General features: G+C 42.0%; 1 protein-coding gene across 2 annotated transcripts in view; it reads right to left on the minus strand.

Annotated features, from left to right (window-relative positions):
* The window catches only part of CUNH1orf21 (chromosome unknown C1orf21 homolog), a 119644-nt gene that overhangs the window by 86755 nt on the left and 11138 nt on the right, over positions 1-21751 (minus strand). For both annotated transcript variants that reach the window (XM_039881252.1, XM_039881251.1), the window contains exon 2: positions 855-949. In XM_039881252.1, the coding sequence (XP_039737186.1) occupies positions 855-949 (95 nt within the window). The remainder of the gene's footprint in view (positions 1-854; positions 950-21751) is intronic.

Genomic DNA, 21751 nt, shown 5'->3' on the forward strand with positions numbered 1-21751 from the left:
AGAAATTAAAAAAAAAAAAAAACAAAACAGAAAAAGAAGTTCAAGTCAAGTGAAAATATTTTATGACATTGCAAGTGTCTTAAAAATGCATTCGCTCAAACATGAAAAAATGGCAAATAATTAATCCCAAAATAAAATATAAAAACAACTCTGCTCCAGCACGACCGAAGAAATGCATATTCTTAACAATGTGTAACCTCTTTTAAGAAACATCTAAAATGACGATTAGCTAAATGTTTTTATAGAGATGGAATATTAAAGTGAAATATGTACATTAATTCATATTAAAGAAAGAGGTTCCTAACTTTCTGCGTCAGATCATTACAACACTCACATTAACTCAAAACCTTTAACATCGTGAATGTGGAATACTATTTTGATGAAGACCTATCTTATAAGTACATTATTTTCCTTTGAAAGGCAGCTTCCCAAGCACACTGTATGTCCAGAATAATGAAACTTAGGCATTTACTCTGACCTGGATAATAGTTAAAGGAGGCGGAGAAAAAGAAGAGAAAATAATGGTCTTCTCCCCATAAATCTCAATCTTACCTCATGCTTTCTCCTTTAAATGTAACCATTCTAAAACACTAATGATTTTGCTATTGTTTCCCCTGGAGCATTCTCTATCAAGATTAAAGAAGGGCTTATTCAGAAACAAACAGGATACAGGAGTAACGCTGCAGCTTCCAGGCAAGCTATAAATAGTGACAGAGTTTTCAAGAAATCTTGTGCCAATGTGTAAGCCGCAGTTTTAACGTGCAGAGCAAGATTTTATTACAACGGTGTCACCAAAATACATTGTTTTATGAGACCATTCAATTCTTTTCTTACCAAGAAAATTCAATTCTTACCAAGTTTTCTTGGTTCCTGGCTGCTATTTTCTGCTCCTCTTCTGCCCCATTTTTCATGTATTTGACCTCTTCCACCGGTTTGATCCTATATTCATCTATGTACCAAAAACAACAACAAAAAAGACACGTTATAACTTTTTCATAACGGTCGGAAAGTGTCAGTGAGGAAAGCCCAATAGCGTAATTCGTTAGATCCTTCTCCCCATGTCCTTGTGGTTTATTTGAAACCATCTAGAAGAAGCTTAATCAGACTCTTTTTATGAGGCCCTCTCCTCTGTCTGCTGGGAAAAGTTTACCACCACAAAGACAGCTAATGACAGCGGCCCTGCCTGGTCCTTTCACAGAGAGGAAACAGTGGTTATTCCATCTCTAAAGACGATCTGGAACTGATACACATCAGGACACATCGATCACATTGTGGTCGAAGGAAGATTTTTCACTTTATGAACGAATATTTTCCTTATGAGAATATTAGCTCATGATACCTGTGGCAGCAATTTTCAGCAGTACATTCACACCTTACTTTCTCTCTTTTGAAAAAAAAAGTACCATTGAAGACCAGAGCTTAATTGGTTAATTGGTCAACAAATAGATATGAACGACTGGGAAATAATTTTTTCCTATTCGTGATCTCCATATTAAATGAGGAGTAGTCTGCAATTATTTCGCATCTCTCTCTCTCTCTCTCTCTCTCTCTCTTTCTCTCTCTTTAATCTCTCTGTAGAGTCCCATGCATGAAGATCCATAATAGCCAATGGCTCTAATAGGTATATCGCTCAAGGCTGCAGAGCATAGTGGGCCATGGATGGGACCTAGACTTTACAACAGCCAGAGAGAGACTATGATAAATCCCAACATTGATAGACGTCATGGGACAAACTCAGGACAAATTTGTAACTTAAGCTCTTCTCCAGGATAGAGGTCTGGTGATGACGATAATGACATTTTCATCAGATTCCTGTCAACAGGATATGACTTGGGCACTCTAATGTCAAAAATAGGTGCAATTCTGAGTCATCTTTAGTTTAATTTATTGGGAAAAATCACAGGAAAGTGAAATTAGAAAATTTCATTAACCAAGAAACTGACAATTGCCTAGCATACAGCATGGAATAATTTCTATGATGGGTTACCTGAAAGATGTCTGCCGCTAAGAGACTTTGTACTTCAGATTAGGCAGTTACAATGTTTTTTTTATTACCTGTGATTAATTTGATACGATGACTATATTCTTATATAATTTTTGCCTTATTATTAATAATACCCTTTTCTATGTAGGTTTAGGCTTCCTCATACGATCCCTTAACACACTATCTCCCAAAGACATTTGTGATCGTAACATTTCTCCCATTAATTATGCTGCTCAAACATTTCTCAAAATTATCATCCTTATGAAAGTAATGCGTTTGCATGTATTTAGATAAAGACTCGATGTTCATGGCTAAGCCAATTGTTTTTTTCCGCCTGACAATTCAAGGTAGTTTATTGTTTCTGCTTCTTTCTAAAGAAATTAGAAAGACTGGTATGAGGTTACAGGGATGAGCCCTGTAGGAAAACAAGTCCTAAATGTACTAACAAGTTAGTCAATGGATTCTGATCCACAATTACAATGCACAAGAACTTCATATTCCTGGTACTCAGAAGAGAAAAAAATGAAAGTGAATCAATAAAACTGGCACGTTTAATTAAGGATTATTTACTCAGGAGTTGGAAAAGCACTTGCTAATAAATTAAAAATAAAAAGACACTGACAGATTATGTTTCCAATACAATTACACAGAGATAAAAATAAAGGCAAAAATAATAGTTCAAGATGGGCCTCCTTAACTTCAGTTTGGGACATTAATATTGATAAACCACGGTTCGCTGGGATCATTACTAACATTTAACTCATCTGAATTGTAGTCTTAATTACTTACGGCGAGTCTCTAATTATTTAAGTATGAATTATACACACACACACACACACATACATTTTAATGCAATTCCAGTGAATCTTATGATTTTGGCTACGGAACCCAAACACTCCCATGATAGAATGGGTGAGGCACATTTTAGGACCTAAGCAGAAGCTTCTGAAAGATGGCCTAGCAAAAAGGCCTCTTCTAGAGAGGGACTCCCTTGCCTCGTCCCCTGATCTCTCCCATCCGCTGGGCCACAGCCCATGAGAGCTGCTGCCTAAGCAGCCGAGCAATACTCAGTCTTGTCTCTTTTTATCCCTGCAGGGAAAACAACTGAATTGAGAGAAGGAGACAAACTATTAATATTTTTCTAATATTTTTCTTCAATGAAATGGAAAAGCTGCTGGCTACATGGCTTTCAAAGCAGCATTATCCCAAATACAGGCTTTTTTAAAAAAAAAAACATCAAGACAGAGTCATCGCCAGTTTAGAAAAAGGATAGGTTTCAGTGTGTCACTCACGACGACGGCTGGCTAGCCAGCGCTGTGTTAGAGGAACACACTATAATTGGAAACAAAGAAAGAAAGAAATAAAAAAAAGCAAACAGCCACGACTACAAAGCCAGACCTATCATTATTACTTACACAACACATTGCACAAAAATCCATCTTGACATAAAACAAAAAAGCCAGCAAGACCCTCAGATAAGCCACAATTTGTACAAAGCAAATACTTAAAAATGGCTTGTCAAATTTCTCAAAGGAATGAAGATGTCCATCTGGAAACAGACAACTTATCACAAATGTGTCACGCATTTCCATGGCAACGCAGCCGTCAGGAACGGCACTTGCCAACGGGCCTCTGTGTGGACCAATGGAGCATTTCGGGTTATGACGGGGAATCCAGCACTATAGAAATCTAGTTTTCCTTTTGTTTAAGGCACAGGGGGATCGACGTGGGACTTCGGGCCCCCTTAATCAGATCCCACAGTGGAGGCTATTAGCAAGGCCACTGTCACCAGCCTGGAGGACCCTGTTCCAGAACAATGCACCAACTTGATTAAGAGGAGGGAGGGAAGCAAGACCATCTTCCTCTGGCTCCCTCACACCTGTTCACAATTTTTCTTTTCCTCCTGTTGATCTCGTCAGGTGGCTTATTAAAATGCATGTCAGAAAACGGCAGACTGATGCCCTGTTCAGAACCTCCCCGTCTTCTCTATGTAAACAGTTGCAAGCTGTGCAGGTCATGACAGATCTGAGGTAAAAGCAGAGCCTTGTTGATATTTTTAGCATTTTATTCCTCAGATTGCATCAGAGAGGGGTCGGATTGTTTTTGTGGCGTCACATCGAAGACACAATGTTTCCCGCCAAATCTCTGTATCTCACTTTCAATGTGAACTATATAACATATATGTACACATGTTAACATTTTTAGAGCTGGAGCGGGATCAGTGGGCTGGACTTGCTTTAGGTGAGTATGGAATCGTCCCCATTTTCTGGATCCTGTCAATTCTTCCATTCTGGACAACTTACTGGCCCTATCACAGTTCTCCTAAGCTTCGCAGATAGAAGATTATTTTTATAATTAACAAAACGAACATTAAAAGGGGTCAAATAGATGGAAATGATTGCTGGGGTGAGTTTATAATGCCAGAATCATAAAAAAGTTAGTAATTTTCGTAAGTGTACATATTAGGTGGGGGAGGGGGAAGAAGGGAAAAGAACCTTATATATGCTACTCTCTGAGGTAAGAAGAGATCTTACAGTTGTTTCCTACAATGGTGAAATTTGTACCTACTTTCCTACCTTCTCACCTAGGCTTCTTTTGATCCATGACACATATGACAAGAAATTTCGTCTTTTCCAGGACTATCCAAATTTCAAAAATTCAGTGCTAATGTCCTCATAGCATAATTGTTCCAACATCTTGGGCATCTTAACGAATGCTCTGGAATGCCTGCCTCTTCATTTAGAATTTGCATGAAGATTTTTCTGGTAGACTAATTATTATTACATGCTCAGGAAATGGAGGCACAAGAAATATTTATGAAAATAAATTATTCTTTCTTTCATAAACTTATTCCCCTTGGGCTTCTCCCATTGAACATTCTGTCTCTCAAGCTAACTAAAATTCGAGTCCCAGAATCCTGACACAACTTTAAATTCCAGTACTTCCTTACTTGGTAGGATTTTTCAACAGACGAACATTCACAGTGGCTCAGAGCTTAGCTCTAGAGCTAGAACACCTGGCCATGTGAACTTGGGCATATTACTTACCCTACCTGTGCCTGAGTTTCTTCCTCTGTAAAATGGGAATATTTACAGTACCTAGTCTCACACACAGAATAACATGAATTATAATATGAAAACAGTGCCTAGTCCGCAGTAATGTTCAATAAATGTTAGCTGATGCTTTAGAAAACTGTGCTGGTTCTGCAAGGAACACTATTCATAATGCACAAAATTCATTAAGGTATAATAACAAAAAGCGTAACGTAAACATCAATAATTACTTTAACCAAAAACTGTGACTTAACTGTGTTAACAAATGAGGAGAGAAGGGGATTTATCATCCATAAAACGCCTTTAGTATTCTTTTTACTATGTGCCTATATTATTTCAGTTAAAATAAAAAATAATTTTAGAGATCTTTTAACCATACCCTGGGTCATTATTTAAGGGAATCCGGGGCTACGACCCAACACTGCTCTTCTATCTCCCTTTGTTTCTCCACTTGAACATGGACATTGGCTCAGCTACTCTTAGCCTACTTCGAGGGCACAGGAATGAACAGGTGAAATTCCAATGCAGAATAGGCAGAATGATTGTTTGAAAGGGTGAAGGCTGTTCCAAAGAAAGTAACTGTGGAAAGAAAACCCTTTACCAGAAGGACAAAGAGGCGGGACTCTCTGGCACTACAAACCAAAGATGGACAGATGAGTAGACTGCATTAGGAGAAGGTGGCCTTTGCTTCGGAGGACTCTATCCACCCCACCAGCTGTTCAAGCCTCCACTGGTTTATGCATTCAACAAACATACATTCGACATGTGCTGTGTGCTAAGCCCTGGTCTTTTTCAGGGGCTCATCAGATACAGTTTATCATGCTTGGTTTCTGTATGCCTGTTTTTTTGTTATGTTTTGTTTTGTTTTACTCAAAGTGGCTGGCACATAGAGGGTGTTGAATAAAGCCTTTAAAAGAGAGAGAGAGAGAATAAAAACACCAGAGAGCTGACCTTAGTTCATACATAAATATTTCACCTAATGAGTGCTTCGGTCCTTTCTGTCTCAGGGGTCCATTTTTTTCCCCTTCTGAATTCTCCAAGGAAGAAAAAAGATCTCTAATGAGGGAAAATAATAATAATAATAACAATAGTAATAATAATAATAATAATATGATGATGATGATGATGATGATGATGATATCATTCTCTGGATTTTTGCATATAAGTACAATGGGTGTGAAACTGCCCATTTCAAGTCCACCTTTGGTCTGTGGATTCTACAACGTGAAATACCTGGCTGAATGACACTAAGGTTTTTGAGCTAAAATATATATTATTCCCCTAGCTGGAATTTCGTTCCCATCTCTCAGTTGATTCAAAGACTATTCCACCCAAGTCTATCTTTATAAAATCTTTTAAAATCTCTCTTGGCTACGAGTATCTCTTCTGCCTCCAAATTTCTAAAGTTCTCACTTTTCACTTCTAAAACTTGCCCCAAACTCCCTTAAAGTTATTTTCTTCACATGTGAGGTGATTTATACTAATTATAAACTGCTCCAAGCTTAAGATCTAATTGAATTTTTGGACCTTAATATGGAATACTGTTGGGCTATTCTTGAGTTCAAAGATGGTCGAGCCGAATAATTAGCTAGAGTTCCTTTAATCATATGTTTGACTCTGATGAAGGCTTTGCATAAACTTCAAGTTTCTAAGTAAATATGAAACTAATTACAATAATATTTATATGACTGAGAATACCAGAGATAATACATAATACAAATATATAATAATATGTGTAGCTTGGTTCAAAATGTAGCAAAAGCCTCTTGATCACACATACAAAAAATCACTTCGACTTTCTAATAAGCCCAGCAGCTTTGTGCCTCAAGAAGTAACTTCTTCATCTTTAGTGGAGGAAGAGGTCATATCGCTGAGATGTCTCTTCACAGCATAGCTCCTCTCTTTAATTAATTGTTTCTTCCTCTCCCCCAACCCTCAGCACCTGCAGCTTCAGGAGCCTCCACTGATGAGCAATGCCGGGATGGCACAGAGGACCAGTCCCTTCAAGTCCCACTAATGGCTCTCAACCATTTGGAACTGGGAATTTGGAAGAGTCAGAGATCTGTTTGGAATTAAGTTACCGGTGTTTTCTAGCAATGAGTGCACTTGAAAGTTAAAAAAACAAAACAACAACAACGACAAAAAGAGAACAATCAATAAACCCCAACATTTTACAGGTTTGCACCTCAAGTACATTTTTGCACAGAAACGACATAAGAAGATATGGTTTCATTTCCATTACGCCACGGAAACCCATTTAATTTAATGCAGCTGAACCACTCACTGAGAGTACCCACCAACTCGGTACTTGGTCTTGGGAGGAAGTGGTCATGGGGTCCAGGGAGGTAGAGAGGAGAAAGGAAACACTTCCTTTCAGGTAAGGCTTGAACTGGGCCAATATTTTAAACAGATGAAGTTCATCTTTGATGTCAAAGAACCTCCCCTTCAAAACCCATTTTACATCTCCGTGTAAGCCTCTCCCCAAGCCTCCAGTGCCTTCTGCAGCTCTCCTAGAGGCTCTGTCCCCACCCCATCTACTGCCGCTTTCCGTCAAAGCATGTCTCAAAGGCCATTTTGCAAACTTATATCATCTCGGCCTCCTTGGGATGCCCAATCAGAAGATGATTCGTGTTAAATCAGTTATCTCCAATTGGTGCAGTTCTAAGCGATGCAACATAAAGGGACAATATTGGGGCTGGATGTCTGCTGTGGCTGGAAGCGGGATAAGCCAGTCTCCCCCAGTTTTTATTCTTTTGGGGGCTGCTGAGCTTCCTGCATCTGTGGGTTACCACCGTTGGTCAAATTTGAAAAGTTTTCAGCTAATATTCCTCCCTCCCTCCTTCTCTTCCTTTACACAGCTCATGAATGGTGGAGGTGTTTGACTTCAGATCCCATGTCGCATCCTTAACTATTATGTTACTGTGTTATGCCTTTGAACTCGGTCACTGCTCCTAACACCTTCATCTACAAACTACAGTTCTGCGTTTCTTATCTTTCACAGCAACAGGTTAGTGACTATACTATCTGAACAGAATTTTGTTGCAGAGGCATTAGAACGCCGAGAACAGTGAAGGCTTTGGTGACTTGATCATAGTTAACCCTGGGGTGCCCTTCTAAACTCTCCTCATCTGGAAAGCATTTCTGCAGTAGAGTCTGAGAACCTACTATATGCTGGGCTCTGTGACAAGCAATGCAGGGACACGGAAGGGAAAGGAGAGAGGCCAGGAAACAGTGCCCGAGGAAAATCAGCTATGTCGAGGGGAAGGCTCGTGCTCTGAGAAGCCCTCTGCTACTGGAGCACGTCCCTGAGCATGCGCTGACCGGCCACATGCCGCTCTGCCACGGGTCACCAGGGCTGACTCGAAATCTGCAACGACCTTGTGCTCAAAGCAGAGACCCAGCTGAAGGGCCTCATCTGCCATTATCGGTTCTCTGAGTCATGTGGTCCCTTCATGATAATTACTGTATCCTCACTTGCGGAAAGTGGCTGTGTCCTTTCAATGCCATAATTATTACTGAACAATTTCTAGGGTCATCATAAACCACCCATTCTAAATGTTTTGAACGTTTCTAAACCGGGCTTTGGTGCATTTAATACCAAACATTCTCAGTTCTTTTCAGAGTTTGACTCAGATCAACCTAAGAAAGGAAAAACTAATTTCAAAATGAGGTTATTTGATACATTAAATTCTAATGGTGTACAAATATAAGTCGTTCAGAAATAACAAGCAGGAAAATTACGTTTTTAGACTTTAGATTTGTGGAGAGTAGACGTGGAGGTGTCTGGCCGCTGGGTTGCTACTAGGGGAAGTATGACAGCTCACGATCCAAAGAACTTACTGTCAGTGACACGGCAATTCTCGGAAGCCTGTTGTATCTTTATTCACTAGTGAAACTTAATGCTTGTTTATATTCGAAAACCAGAGATTGTAAAAATAATAAAAATGCTTGTGGTCATGCTGGCTCTATTTAGTCTTGTTTCAGTGTTTTATAAAACTCATTTACCACACCCTCACCGAAAAGGGGCATTAAAAAATATGCAATGACTTCAAGGGTGAAAATGGTATCTAATTTTCATATTGGTTTGATGTTTTGAAATTTACTAATGATACCGAATGCTTTTCCCATGGTGGATCATTCATTTCTCCTTCCTTCTTTGTGAAGCATCTTTTCATATCCTTTGCCCTTTTGTTTCTTATGAGAGTTGTTGCATTTTTCTTATTGACTCCTATGAGTTCTCTGTAAACTACAGCAATTTATGGACACATTTCTGGCCCACAATGGTCTGGGAAAAACACGTCTTGATTTCAGTTCAGACGTGAAAAAGTGGAAGGAACTGCCTGCTTTCAGTTCTTGAGTCCAGTGCTGGGCTCTCCCCTGCTGTCCTTGCTGCATTTCTTGCCTTCTTTACTTCAGCAATATTTATCGTGCATCTACTACGTGTCAGAGAATGTAGCACTCGGTTTTGGGGTTACGTCTAGGAAAAGGAGCTGTTCTGAAGGAGCTCCCAGCCAGCGCGGGAGGAGATACGAAAATGAACAAGTAGAGCGCAGAGCGTTTATCCCTATGAGAAGCACATGTGTGGGGCGGTTGTGATACGCACAGAAGGCGGGGACCCCCCTCAGCAAGGTTGGGGGAGTCTTGGAGGAGGTAACACATCCCACTGGAGTTCTGAGAACACTAGTGTGTGTTGGAAGGATAGATTCAAGTAAGGGGATGGTGAAGTGGGTTCGAGGCCAGAGAGAACATGGCTCACGGGCTCCTGCAAGTCCTTCGGTATGGCCAGCACACAGAATTCCCGAGGGCGCAGAGAGATGTAAAGAGGCTGATAGGGCCTGTCTAAGAAGACCTGGTATGCAAGTCCCACAGAAGGGTCTGGCTGCAGCCTGCAAGGATGTGGATGTCCCCACCAAGGCCCTGGAGCTGAAGCCACCATTACAGGATGAGCATCCGTCCTCCAGGCTGTTCGCAGCCATCTCCCCTGGAAACACCCCAGCCAACTCCATCCAAGGCTTTCTGCCTCTCTCTGAAAGCAAGCGCACAAAGGCGGAACGTACATCCTGAGATGGACCAATGGGTTGAGGAGGGTGAGGAAGAACACGTGAAGAAGACCAGGACATAGCCAGCGAGAGAAGCCACGGAGAATCTGGAGAGGGTGGAGTCTATCCTACAGTCCCCTGGTGGGGCGCTGGTGGTGATGGAGCTTCAGATGCAACATCTGCCAGAACCTATTTTCCGCCTCCGCCAACAGGTAGGCCTTCAGCTGGGGATGGGGAGGCGTCATCACACTCAGAATAGGGAGTGGTTCCCATGGGGGGGTGTGGTCTACCCCAGGGGCAAGGGGAATGCCACTGAACCTGATCTCAGCTCCTTCCCCTTCAGCGGGACGGATGGAGCACTGCTTTGAAGAGCCTTTCTCTTCCGGCCCTGGCTTTGTGACTTCCCAGCTGTGTGACATGGAGGCAGGTGACAGAGCTCTCTGAGTGAACTGAGTGAGTAGAGACACGTGTGCACAGGGTGCTATGGCCTCAGCATTCTTAGGGTCGTGTCCTTGTCTTCGAAGAGGACAAAACGAGAGGTGCCCACAGCTGCAAGGACGAGAAGGTGATAAAGCTTCTCTCACTACAGCACCTTTAATAATTAAGACTGGAACCCTGCAGGCCCCATTCTTGGATCACTTAATCATTTCAGAGGCCAGACAATACGTTTCCTTCATTCATTTGTGGCTCATTATTCAGTGACCAGGGGACTATTATCCAGTCATTAAGGGCCCCCTAAACATTCATCTTCTGACAAGCTTTGACAAAAGACATATATGCAGATCCAAACCGAGTCTGGATTCCTGTAGGAATGTATACGCAAACTAGGGCTTTCTCTGGGGAGGGGGTGTAATTTCTATGCCACACAGTAACCGCTCCCAATGGAGAAACAGAATGAGTGGCAGGAGGATTCAGGGGCCTGCTCTGACTGTCCTGTTGAGCTGGTTGTCCACCCACCACAGAACCAACCGCTGGGCCTCTTGAAAAGTTAGAGACCAGCTAAGTCTTCTCCGCTCTTCTCGCTCAGTGGGGTTCTTGCAACATCCTCGATAACCATTCAAGACGACAGCCTGCCCAGCTGTCTGTCTTCTTGCTTTGATTTAATCCATACATCAACTGTCTGGGACCCGTATCATAACCCCCTTCTACAGTGACAGAGATACGTTGCTGATGGGGTGACTGGCAGTGGGGGGTGCAAGCCCAGGCTGGCCCGAGTCCAGGCCAGGCTCTTAAGCACCAAGTTGGTTTTGTGTTTTGTTTTGTTTTGTTTCACTGCAAAGCACAGGAAGAAATTTCTTTGGGAGATGATCTAGGCTTAAAGTATGAATGGATTCAAAAAGGATTTGGACCAATTTGTCGATCACAGAGATATGAATAAAAGTTATACAGACCCCCAACCTCATGAGTAACATCAGAGAAACTATGAGACCCTCCCTTGTCATGTCTCTGGAGCCTTTTATCAGTGCAAGATGCCACCCCTGTGCTCCTTAAGTTAGACATCAATGCGACGAGCGAGTCCGTGCTGTGAACCTTTTGTTAAAATGCCCTTTTGACCACCACTGAATTTAACGGAAGAAAACTGGGTTTTCTCCAAAATACAGTAAAGCAATTACTTCAGGGCCTTCACCAAACTTGTTATTTTGAAAGACAACTTCATTTTAAGGCCTCTGCTATTACTGCTATAACTGTGATATATGGTCTTAGCATGAAGACCGAGCAATGATTCCAAGATCTCTTCCTTCACTGGAACGAGGAGGAAGGAGAGCTGGCATATACAGAGCCTTTCAATGTTTGGGATCCAGTTCTGAAGCTTGACACGCAACGACCCGTTTAATACTCATAACAGGTCAATGGGGTAGAGCCAGTACTGTCTTCAACATACAGGCAAAAATACCGAGGCACAGAGCATTCCCTCATGTAGCTGCATCATCTAGTGAGTGGGACTGGGGCCAGGCCTTGAACCCAGGCAGTCTAACTCAGCCCCCATGCTCTTATTCGACTTGCTCACAGATGTGCAGTAAAGTGAACTTCTGATAAAAAGAAAAATTACCTCTGTATACGGTTGTGGAAATATTGCAACATGTTTTCCCAACACGTATCCTCTCTCTAATGGATGTTACCCTTCGGATAAACCTTTTCAGGTCAGGTATTTAAAAAAAATACATTATAAAGTAGGATCTAAAATAAACACAGTGATATTCTTTTCAGGGTAAATATAAAGCGGTACCAGTAAATACGAAAAGATGACTAAGAGTGCCCCGCCTGCCCTTCTTTGTACATGAAACTAATAAGATTCCAACATCATCAAGAGGGCCTGAAATGCGAGTTGTTTTTCTAAGACTGGCAATAAATTTCTGCTGATTCATTTGTGGTCAGTTCTTCACTGCCATCCAAGATCAATAGTGGTGAATTTATAGGATGGTTGGTCAGGATTAGAAAATTATATGACCGTTGCAGAAACACTTCTCCATTTAATGTGGCTGCCACAGAGTCATCCCAAACACTGAGCAATTTGGCCAAAGGTATATGGTGTGTGTGTGTGTGTGTGTGTGTGTGTGTGCGCGCGCGCGTGAAGATGTACATCTCTATGTCCATCTGATTTAATTCCTTTACTTGAGTTCTGACTTAAGTGGATTCCTGTGAAAGAAAAAGATTCTCAGACAATAACTAGGACAGAGACAAGCCTGAGCACTGAGCATCCCCGCGCTCCCACAAGGCACCGCACCATCAGGCCCGAGGGGCTCATGCTCTTTGCTCCGTTGTGCTGCAGCCTGGTGATGGGGCGAGGAGGTGAGCGGGAGAGCGTCAGCCTTCTGGGTTCAGGCCGGAAAGAGCGGAGCCAATGAGAGAAGAACAGATATGGCTGGAAGCAAGTGGGCTGGGATGGAGGGGAAAGTTTTGCAGACGACTGGAGAGAGAGAGGGGGAAGAGATCTGCGGTCGTTGAAAGACAGACACAAGGTCACCGGAGTGGCGGGGAGGCTAGGAATTCGTGGGAGTTGGTTTTAGTATGTTGCGGAGTGCTTTATGAATGGGAGGCCTCTTGAGGGGGAGTTCTTTGATGTTATTCGGTAAGAATGAAAACTGCATTTCAGTGATCTTTAGTGTTTCTTATTAACATGCCTCTGGATTGAAGCTGCCTTCCGGGGCCTGACTTGATCCGGGTTACACAGCTGTTAGAAATAAGTCAGCAGCAGCAAAATCATTAACAAGAATAAGAAGAAACTGGAGAGAGTCATTTTCGGTGAAAGTAATTCCCAAGTTCATAAGCATTGACATCGAATTTTTAAAGGGGAAAGACACAGCTAAAATACAGTTTGTGATGAAATAGAGTAGCTTATCTACTTGTGAAAAATATTCGTGCCCTGGCTTTCCCTGCAGATCTCAAGGAAGAAACGCTCGAGAAAGAAATGCTCAAGAAAGAAACGTTCATAAAAGAAGGTCCTAGAGCGCCAGGAGAGGGCTCACACGCGCACGGGAGGGAGACAGGGGCTCTCGCTTCATTTTCTCCTTTGACAGGTTAGTGCCTCTTCTCGCAAGTGCTTCATTCACATAAAACAAAAGCTCATCTCCAGTGGCTATGAATTGCCAAGTTACTTTCCCCTCAGAGACTAGAGCGTGTTCTGATGGTGACAAAGAGCTCTTTAGGAATGTGTCTGGGGGAGAGGGAGGGGGAAGCTGTGTGTTCCATGATCACCTGATGGTGAGCAGCGCCGTAAATGAGACCACACCGGCTTCCACGACCTGGCTGGTGTGAACAAGCCCGTTTTAGTAACACGCTCTGCTCGATCTGTTTATAAAAGGCGGCGGTTTTGAAAATTTGCCTTTTAGGGAGAGGGGAGGGTTCATTCGTAAGGGCATCTGAGTAGTTCGATTAAATTCAAATCAACTAAATTGTGTGGCATAGCAATGGTAGGGGAGGTCCACAGTGAGCCTGAGGACACAGAGCTGATGGGGAGGTGGTCCTTAGGGACCCTCCCCCACCATCTATATCTAGGCTATTTCAATGTAGATTACCATCTCAAAGGTCCTTAAAGTTAAGGGTCTATTTTGTTTCTTCAAGAGGGATGTATAGTAGCAAAAAAGAAAAAAAAAAGAACTGCCGTATCACCTCACACCTGTTAGGATGTCTGTTATCAAAAAGAGGTAACAAGAGAGAATGTGGAGAACAGGGAACCGCAGTGCACTGTTGATGGAAGTGTAAACTAGTGGCAGCCACTATGGAAAACAGTATGGAGGTTCCTCAAAAAATTAAAACTAGAAACACCATAAGATCCAGCAATCCCACTTCTGGGTGTATATCCGAAGGAAATGAAATCACCTTCTCAAAGAGATCGCTGCACTCCATGTTCACTGCAGCATTATTTACAATAGCCCAAGTATGGAAACCAGTTAAGTGTCTTTCGACAGATGAATGGATAAAAAAATGTGATATATGTATATACACAACACAATGTTATTTGGTTCAGAGAAAGAAGGAAGTCCTATTATTTATGAAAGCACGGATGAACCGTCGGTGCATTGTGCTGAGCGAAATAAGTCAGAAAAAGACAAATACTGTATGATCTCACTGATATGTGGAATCTAAAAAACGTGGAATCTAAAAAGGGCGGATGGACTCAAAGAAACAGAGTCGAATGGTGTTTACCAGGGGCTGGGGGATGGGCGAAATGGGGAGATGTTGGTCGAAGGGGACAAACGTCTAGTTATAAGCTGAATAAGTGCTGGCGATCTCATGTACAGTGTGGTGACTATAGTTGTTATATACTGGAAAGTTGCTAAGAGAGTAGATCTTAAAGTTCTCACCACAAATAAAGAGGTCATTATGTGAGGTGATGGACGTGTTAACTACGCTTCTTGTAGTAATCATTTTGCAATATATAAGTCTATTAAATCATCACATTGTGCAGCTTAAATTTATACAATGTTATATGTCAAATGCATATAAATAAAGCTGGGAAAAACAGTAAAAGAAAGAGAACTGTAATTTCTAAGCCTTTGGATGATTTAAATCAGATATATATATTTTTTAACATAAAGCAAAGTATAAAAGGTCCACACAATTCTCTACAAACAAGCCAAAGGAGAATTAGGATTTGGGAAAACAGCTCATACAGAGGCGCAGGACAGCCGCAGTGCCTCAGCCCATCCCCTGTATGGGTACTGCGTTCCTGCAAGTAGAGATCCACTTTTCTGAGATGCTGCATACGCCTGAAGGCTGCGCTAGGTAAAATCTCAGAGTGCAAAGATTTCCAAGGACAATGCATGCCAGACCTGGGCTACCTCAGAAGCAGGACATACAGAGCACGAAGAGAACTTTCACCTGATCAAGGCCAGTGGGTGACAATGGCCCCCCACTGCTCCTTGGGATTTGACACAAGAGCATCCAAACTCTGGGGTTCTAGGCTACACATACCTAGGCAGATAGCTGCCGCACCAGAGAGGCAAGAACTGCAGGCTTGCTGCCTACTCCACCCCCACCACGTCCGTTTCCAGAAACAGCCTGCGTCGCCAATCGAGGCAATTGTTCCCTATGAAGCAAGCCCGGTTGCCCAGTCTAAGGTCTGGGTTTCAGGCTTTGAAATCCTTCCTGTGCTAGGACTTCCGCTCTCCCCTTAACTGGGGAAGGCAGAGGGATTCTTCATTTGTCTCCTTGAGATGCTCCATGGTAGACCTGGCCTTGGTTTACCAAACCCCACTCCAATCGCCCCTCTGTTACCTGCCTGCCCCCTTCCTACCCCTTCCAGTAGGCCGTCTGACTCTCTTTATTTCATCTCCTGGGTTCCATTTTCTGTCAACTTCTCCCCACAATTTGTGGAGGCAAATCAAACCCCTAAAAGCCCCATTTTCAAGCAAAAGTGGTTGAAAATGGGTACCTAACAAGAGGGTTACACATTTATTATATCTTTTCATAAGCGATTTTTTTCCTTCTCTTTCTACTGAGCACAAAAGACTGTCTTTTGTAGAGCGCTCCAAAGAATACCAACGCTATTTCACGGAGTAGGGCAGGGCAGGAAGGTGAGTAAGTGTGCTGATGTATTCTTTTCCTAAAAGGCAACAATGTGAACGGGAAAAGGAACGGGAAAAGAGATTCGCAATGTGAAACGATAAGATGTTGCTTCTATTTTGGGAAGATGTAAAATGTAACTGAGTTGGGATGTTGCGTATGGCTGAGGCAAAGAGAATGGGAACAGAGACCGATGCTCCGAGCGAGTCAGGGAAAGAAGGAACTGGAACAGAGTTCCATGAGAAACAAATCAAGTCTGTGTTGGGGAGAAGGAAGAGCCAGGTGAAGGGGGAGAGATGTGGCAAGCAGGGAAGGAAGGTGAGACCAGACTTGCGCCTCCTCAAACACCTCTGGCTTTTAGCCAACTTACTAAAAATGAAAAAGTAAGTCATATCTGAAGATCCCTTCACACTCAGGTTGAACGAAATAAAACATGCTGGTTTCTGTTAGATCAGATGAAAGGCTGAACAGAAACACCTCATCCCAGAAGGTTCTAGAATCCTAGAGTGATTCTCTTCACCTGGGCCATGCCCAGTGCTGACATACAGCCAAGCACTGTAACCTAATGTAAGAACGGAACTATGCTGCGCTTTGTGTTCCGGCCAATATCAAACCGATTTTCTTCAGGAAGGTAAAAAAAAAAAAAAACCAAGGCAAAAACATCAGCGTTGCATTTTGACCTCATTGATCTTTACAGCCCCATCTTGGAAAAGTCTTAACTTTCGCAATACTAGAGTCTCCTTTTGCACCCCATGTGGCTAAGCCTCCAAACATGGTGGTCGCGTCCAACGTAAAAACCATGCATCCTGCGAACTGCTGAAGATGGGGAGCTTCTGTTGGTACAGAATGCCACCTGCCACTCCCACTCCCTGAGAAACCCTCGGATAAGACGTGCTCTAGTAGAGCTTGGATTTATTCATTCCCCGTATGTATCCTGAACCTGGCCTGGCCTCCCTGTCTCTACAGATAGCTCCCTAGTCCCGGCCACCGTCGCCTGAATCAGCCTTGAACTGGTTCCCTGTTTCCACTCTTGCCTCTTACATTGCAGCCAGAGTAGCCTTTAAATTAAAAACCAGAGTCAGACTGTATCGCTCTCCCATCCCCCCAAATCCTCTTCTGGCTTCTGTTACATTTAGAATAGAATCCAGAGTCCACACCTGAGCTACAGGGCAACACATGGTCCAACCTCAGGATGCCCCTCTGAGTTTGTCACCCACCACTATCCTGGCTTCAGGCTTTTTTCTGGAACCTACCAGCTGGCTCCCTCCCGGGACCTGGCCCTGTTCCTCTGCCTGAGTCATGCTGTTCCTGGGGATTCTCATGGCTTACTGTCTTCCTTCAAGCCCCTGCTCAGAAAGATCAACTACTCAGATGGACCTTCTCCGATCTATGAGTCTAAAATAGCCAACCCATCATGCTCTCTCCTTGTTTTTATTTTTCCCATTGCGTCCATCCCCACCTGAGAGTGTATTATATGTCTCTCTGTTGATTTCCTGTGTCATTCCCTACTCCCTAGGACGTAGGCAACATGAGGACAGATACTGTTTTATTACATGTCACATCCCCTAGTAAAAGCTAATTCAGCAATTGCTCAAGAAATATTTCTTGAAATGAATAATCGTGATTTCCGGAGTCCTATCAGAGCTAAAAGCATATTGTTTTCCCATTTTAACACTTGGCAATTTAACAGTTGCCTTAGGGGAAAGAAGGCAAGGAACAAAGGAGGTAAGTTGTGCTCAAAACTCAAAATCTAAACACTTTTAAATAAAGAAACATTTCTTAAGTGAAAGAAGGCAATGGGAAGTAAAAGATTAATGAAAAATGTTGTATTAAACAGCTGACACACTAAGTGCCAAAATGATGGGTTCACCATTAAAAATAAAATCCTATTTCATTTATAGTCTGACAATTTCTTTGGTTCTAGATGAAAATCAACAGTGACATTTACACAGTGAAGCGCGGGTGCCTGTAGCTGGAAGGGAATTTAAATACAATTTAGCTTGTCTCGAATGTGGTTTTCAAAATGGAAATGAAATGTAATCCGAATGGAGACTTCTACCAGTTCGGTTTTGTTTTACAATCTGAGAAAATACACTAGTTTCATAGACCGTTCTGTTAGCGTCGGGCTTTTCCACGTCCCTCTTAATATCTTACCTTCAGTTCTTAATGGTCATGCACAGGGGTTTGGAAAACACATTTTCGATGAAAATGCAAATACCCATTTGTGTCATAACTTCAGCATGGACTTAAATTACCTTTAAGGAAGTGGACTGCACACACTGTGTCTCTCCATGAATGCCCTTCCCCAGCACGCACCCTTCTATCTAAGAAACTTCAATTATGCAACCTTTCAAAAGCCACCAAAGACCATTATTTATTCACAATATAAAGATGTGTTGACATATAAACAAAAACTCATAGACACAGACAACACTTTAGTGGTTAATGGAAAGAAAGGCGGGGGAGGAGGGAAAATAGATAAAGGTAAAGGGGGTCAAGTCCCTGGTGACAGAAGGAGATTTGACTTTGGGTGGTGAACGCACGTGCAATATACGGATGATGTATTATTGAATTGTACACTTGAAACTCACATAATTTTATTAAGCAATGTTGCCCCAATAAATTTAATTTAAAAAATGTGTTGGTAATTATATGTTAGCTGGATATTATTTATATATACATTTGCTAGTATAACCAAAGACTACTGTCTCTGCTGCTATGCTTTAGAATTTGACTTTCTATAAGTTTTGACTTTCTCTTGTCTTTTTAATAGCGCGGCTAAACCAACACAGTATAGCCACAAGAGTTAATAAATAAAATCACACTCTGAAAGTGATCAGGTTATTTATAGTACAATCGGTCTTGACAAAGTCGGCAACGTGGGAAATTCAATGTTCTCTTTTTGTCTAGATTTTTCAAAACACTATCTTCTATTATACAATTCACTATCTCTTTCAAATAACAAAATCAATGTACCACCCTACTACTATTTCTAACAAAACTTTAAAATAAAAAGTCAGCGACTCGAATCTTGCACTGACTAGCAGCTGCATCACTGGATGAAATTTAAGCATCACTGGATGAAAGATTTAAAAAAAACCCCAAAACCCAGGTAGCCAAGATGTAGGCTGGAACAGTATCCCACACACTTCCAGCTTTCTCGTCTTCAAGCTCGCAGTAACGCTTTGAAGCTACAGAAGACATTGGTGATGTCTTCTTTTTACTTTTTTACAAGAAGCAATCAAAACCTTGGTCAGCTTTGGACCATAAAGCTGTTAATTATTGAATACTACCACCATCATTTTTCTAAGAAAAAATATTAAAACAATATCATATATAATCTTTTCAGTGGCCCCGATGGCTTCAGAGAACCTGGGAATACATTGTGTTGGCTGTCCACGGTCTAGGGATCAAAGCAAAACCTTTGAACATTAATCCCCAACACTCCTGCGTGGTCACCTAAGCTCAATTCATTCGCTCCCAAGAGGCAGAAACTGAAGGTCACAGAGGTCAGCAGGTAGCAGCTACTCTGTGGCAAAATCTGCAAGTCCCCAAGATCTCCAGCCTCTAAGTCAATGGCTTCCTTATAAACTAGGCTTACTAGTCTACAGCCTTTGTTTTGTTTGACTGTTTTTATAAAACCTCATGCAGTATGTACCCCACTGTGCTCTCTAAGATAAGGTACTCCTGCAAAGAATTACTTATAACAGAAAACTGGAGAAGAACTGAGAGATTGAGACTCAAGTCACAAAAGGTGAGGAAAATAGGTATTGTGACAATCCCCACATCATCCTGCTGATTTATCGCTTTATGCTTTGAAATGAAGAGCAAGACAAGGCCCCTTGGCTAAAAATAAATTTAAGATAATTATATCATAGTTATTTCCTACCTTTCAATTTGTTCTCAGATCTTTTGCAACCTACGGGACATAGAGCTGAAAACAGGCAAATGAAACGGAACGGTTTAACCAGTGTACCATGAGTCAGCAAAATTAGCTCTTTCTTCAGAGCCCTGAAGTTCACTGTCAGCAGATGATGCACGGTGGTGAAGATGACATTGAGAGGTGGGGACAATAACCATTCTTAATGGTTACTTCCGAAGATGAGAAAAAGTACTACTCATGCTAATATTTCCAGTGGCAACAGGTATATGAAAATACAGAACATTCTCTTAATAAGCTGGGGTCTTGCTCATGTTGTTTTTCATGTTTTATAACCCATGCAGGCGATGACTTTATGAAAGGATGTGAAGATAAGGTAGGAAGGTTTAGTGGTTAAACATACAGATTTGGGGACCAAACTAATAGGTTCCGATTGGAACCTACCTCCTTAGGTATTAAGAGGATTAAATGAGTTCAAAAATAATAAAACGCTTGAAATGATGCTTGGCACATAAAAAGTACTAAATAAGTAAACAAACTCCTTTTAGCAAGTTTTCTAGACTATTTTCTCTTTTAAGAGTGATGTTCATCCTGGTATGTTTTTTTTTTTAAAAAAAAAACACAATTACTTAATTCTTAACAAAAACTTCCTTTGGAAAAAGAGATGTAGAATATTTGGAAAATATAACAAAAGCACAAAGACTCACTGGTAATCAGCACCACCAGGAATGATTAATAAGGGATATCATTACTCACTTTTCTTGGGAAACACCTAAGGCCTTGTTTTCGGTCCACGTGTATAGACATTGAATATATATTGTCATTTGATGAATGGAGTCATTCTACATGTATAAGTTTCATAACCATTTTTTTTCATTTTACATCAGAGCAGTTTAATACAATGAAGTAAACAAGCAGAAATACCCAAACGAGGAAATGGGACATCGACTATAGTTAATTGTTGTTTTCCGATGCCAAATCTAGAGAATTTGGAATTCCTTATTTGAAACACTCAGGTTTTCATTTGGCTTAAGAAACTGCAGAGCCAGACAGAGTCAGACATGTAGATGAGTTCCCGGGAGCTATATAGAGACTTGACCTTCCTATGGCTCAGAAATAAGTCCCCCAGATTCTAGCCAACAGGAGCCGGCTCAGCAGCAGGATGCAATATCAAGGGGTGTTTCCCTACCAGGCCTCAGTGACTGCCAACAACGACCAAAAGAAACTCGATGTAAAACATGGCCCATAACAGCCGTGCGCTCCTTCTGCAGAGCCCCGGAGTACACTGTCACGCGATGATTCATGAAGTCGGCACAGAGAGGCGGGGGCCAGAGGACAGCCATCAGCGCTCAGGGTTCAGCCAGGGCCAAAAGGCCTCCTTCATCCAACAGGGCCCAATCCATCAGCGCTTGCTGAATGGGCGTCCCGGCTGAGAAATGGAGGCGGGTGATCTGGTGCTTTGCTCTTCCAGTACACTGAAAGTTCCTGGAATGGAGGAACTGAATCTCGTACACTTAAAAAGTCCTTTATTATGCCCAGCACAGTGCCTCCTCTTTCTAATGCACGCATTTTTGTTCACTGAAGTTTTGAAATGAGACATAGGTGAGCTCCCAATCAGACTCTAATGAACATATTACCTGCGTAAACTTAGGCAGGTTACTTAACTTCTCACAACTTCCGCTGCCTCACCTATGAAGGGGCAGAGCAGAACCTGGTAAATAATAGCTGTTCATTACTATCAAATAACTTACATATTGGGCACTATGATATGTTAGGCAATGTGTGATAA

Source organism: Pteropus medius, unplaced genomic scaffold (assembly GCF_902729225.1).
Source record: "Pteropus medius unplaced genomic scaffold, Ma_sr-lr_union100, whole genome shotgun sequence".
Classification (NCBI taxonomy): Eukaryota; Metazoa; Chordata; class Mammalia; order Chiroptera; family Pteropodidae; genus Pteropus; species Pteropus medius.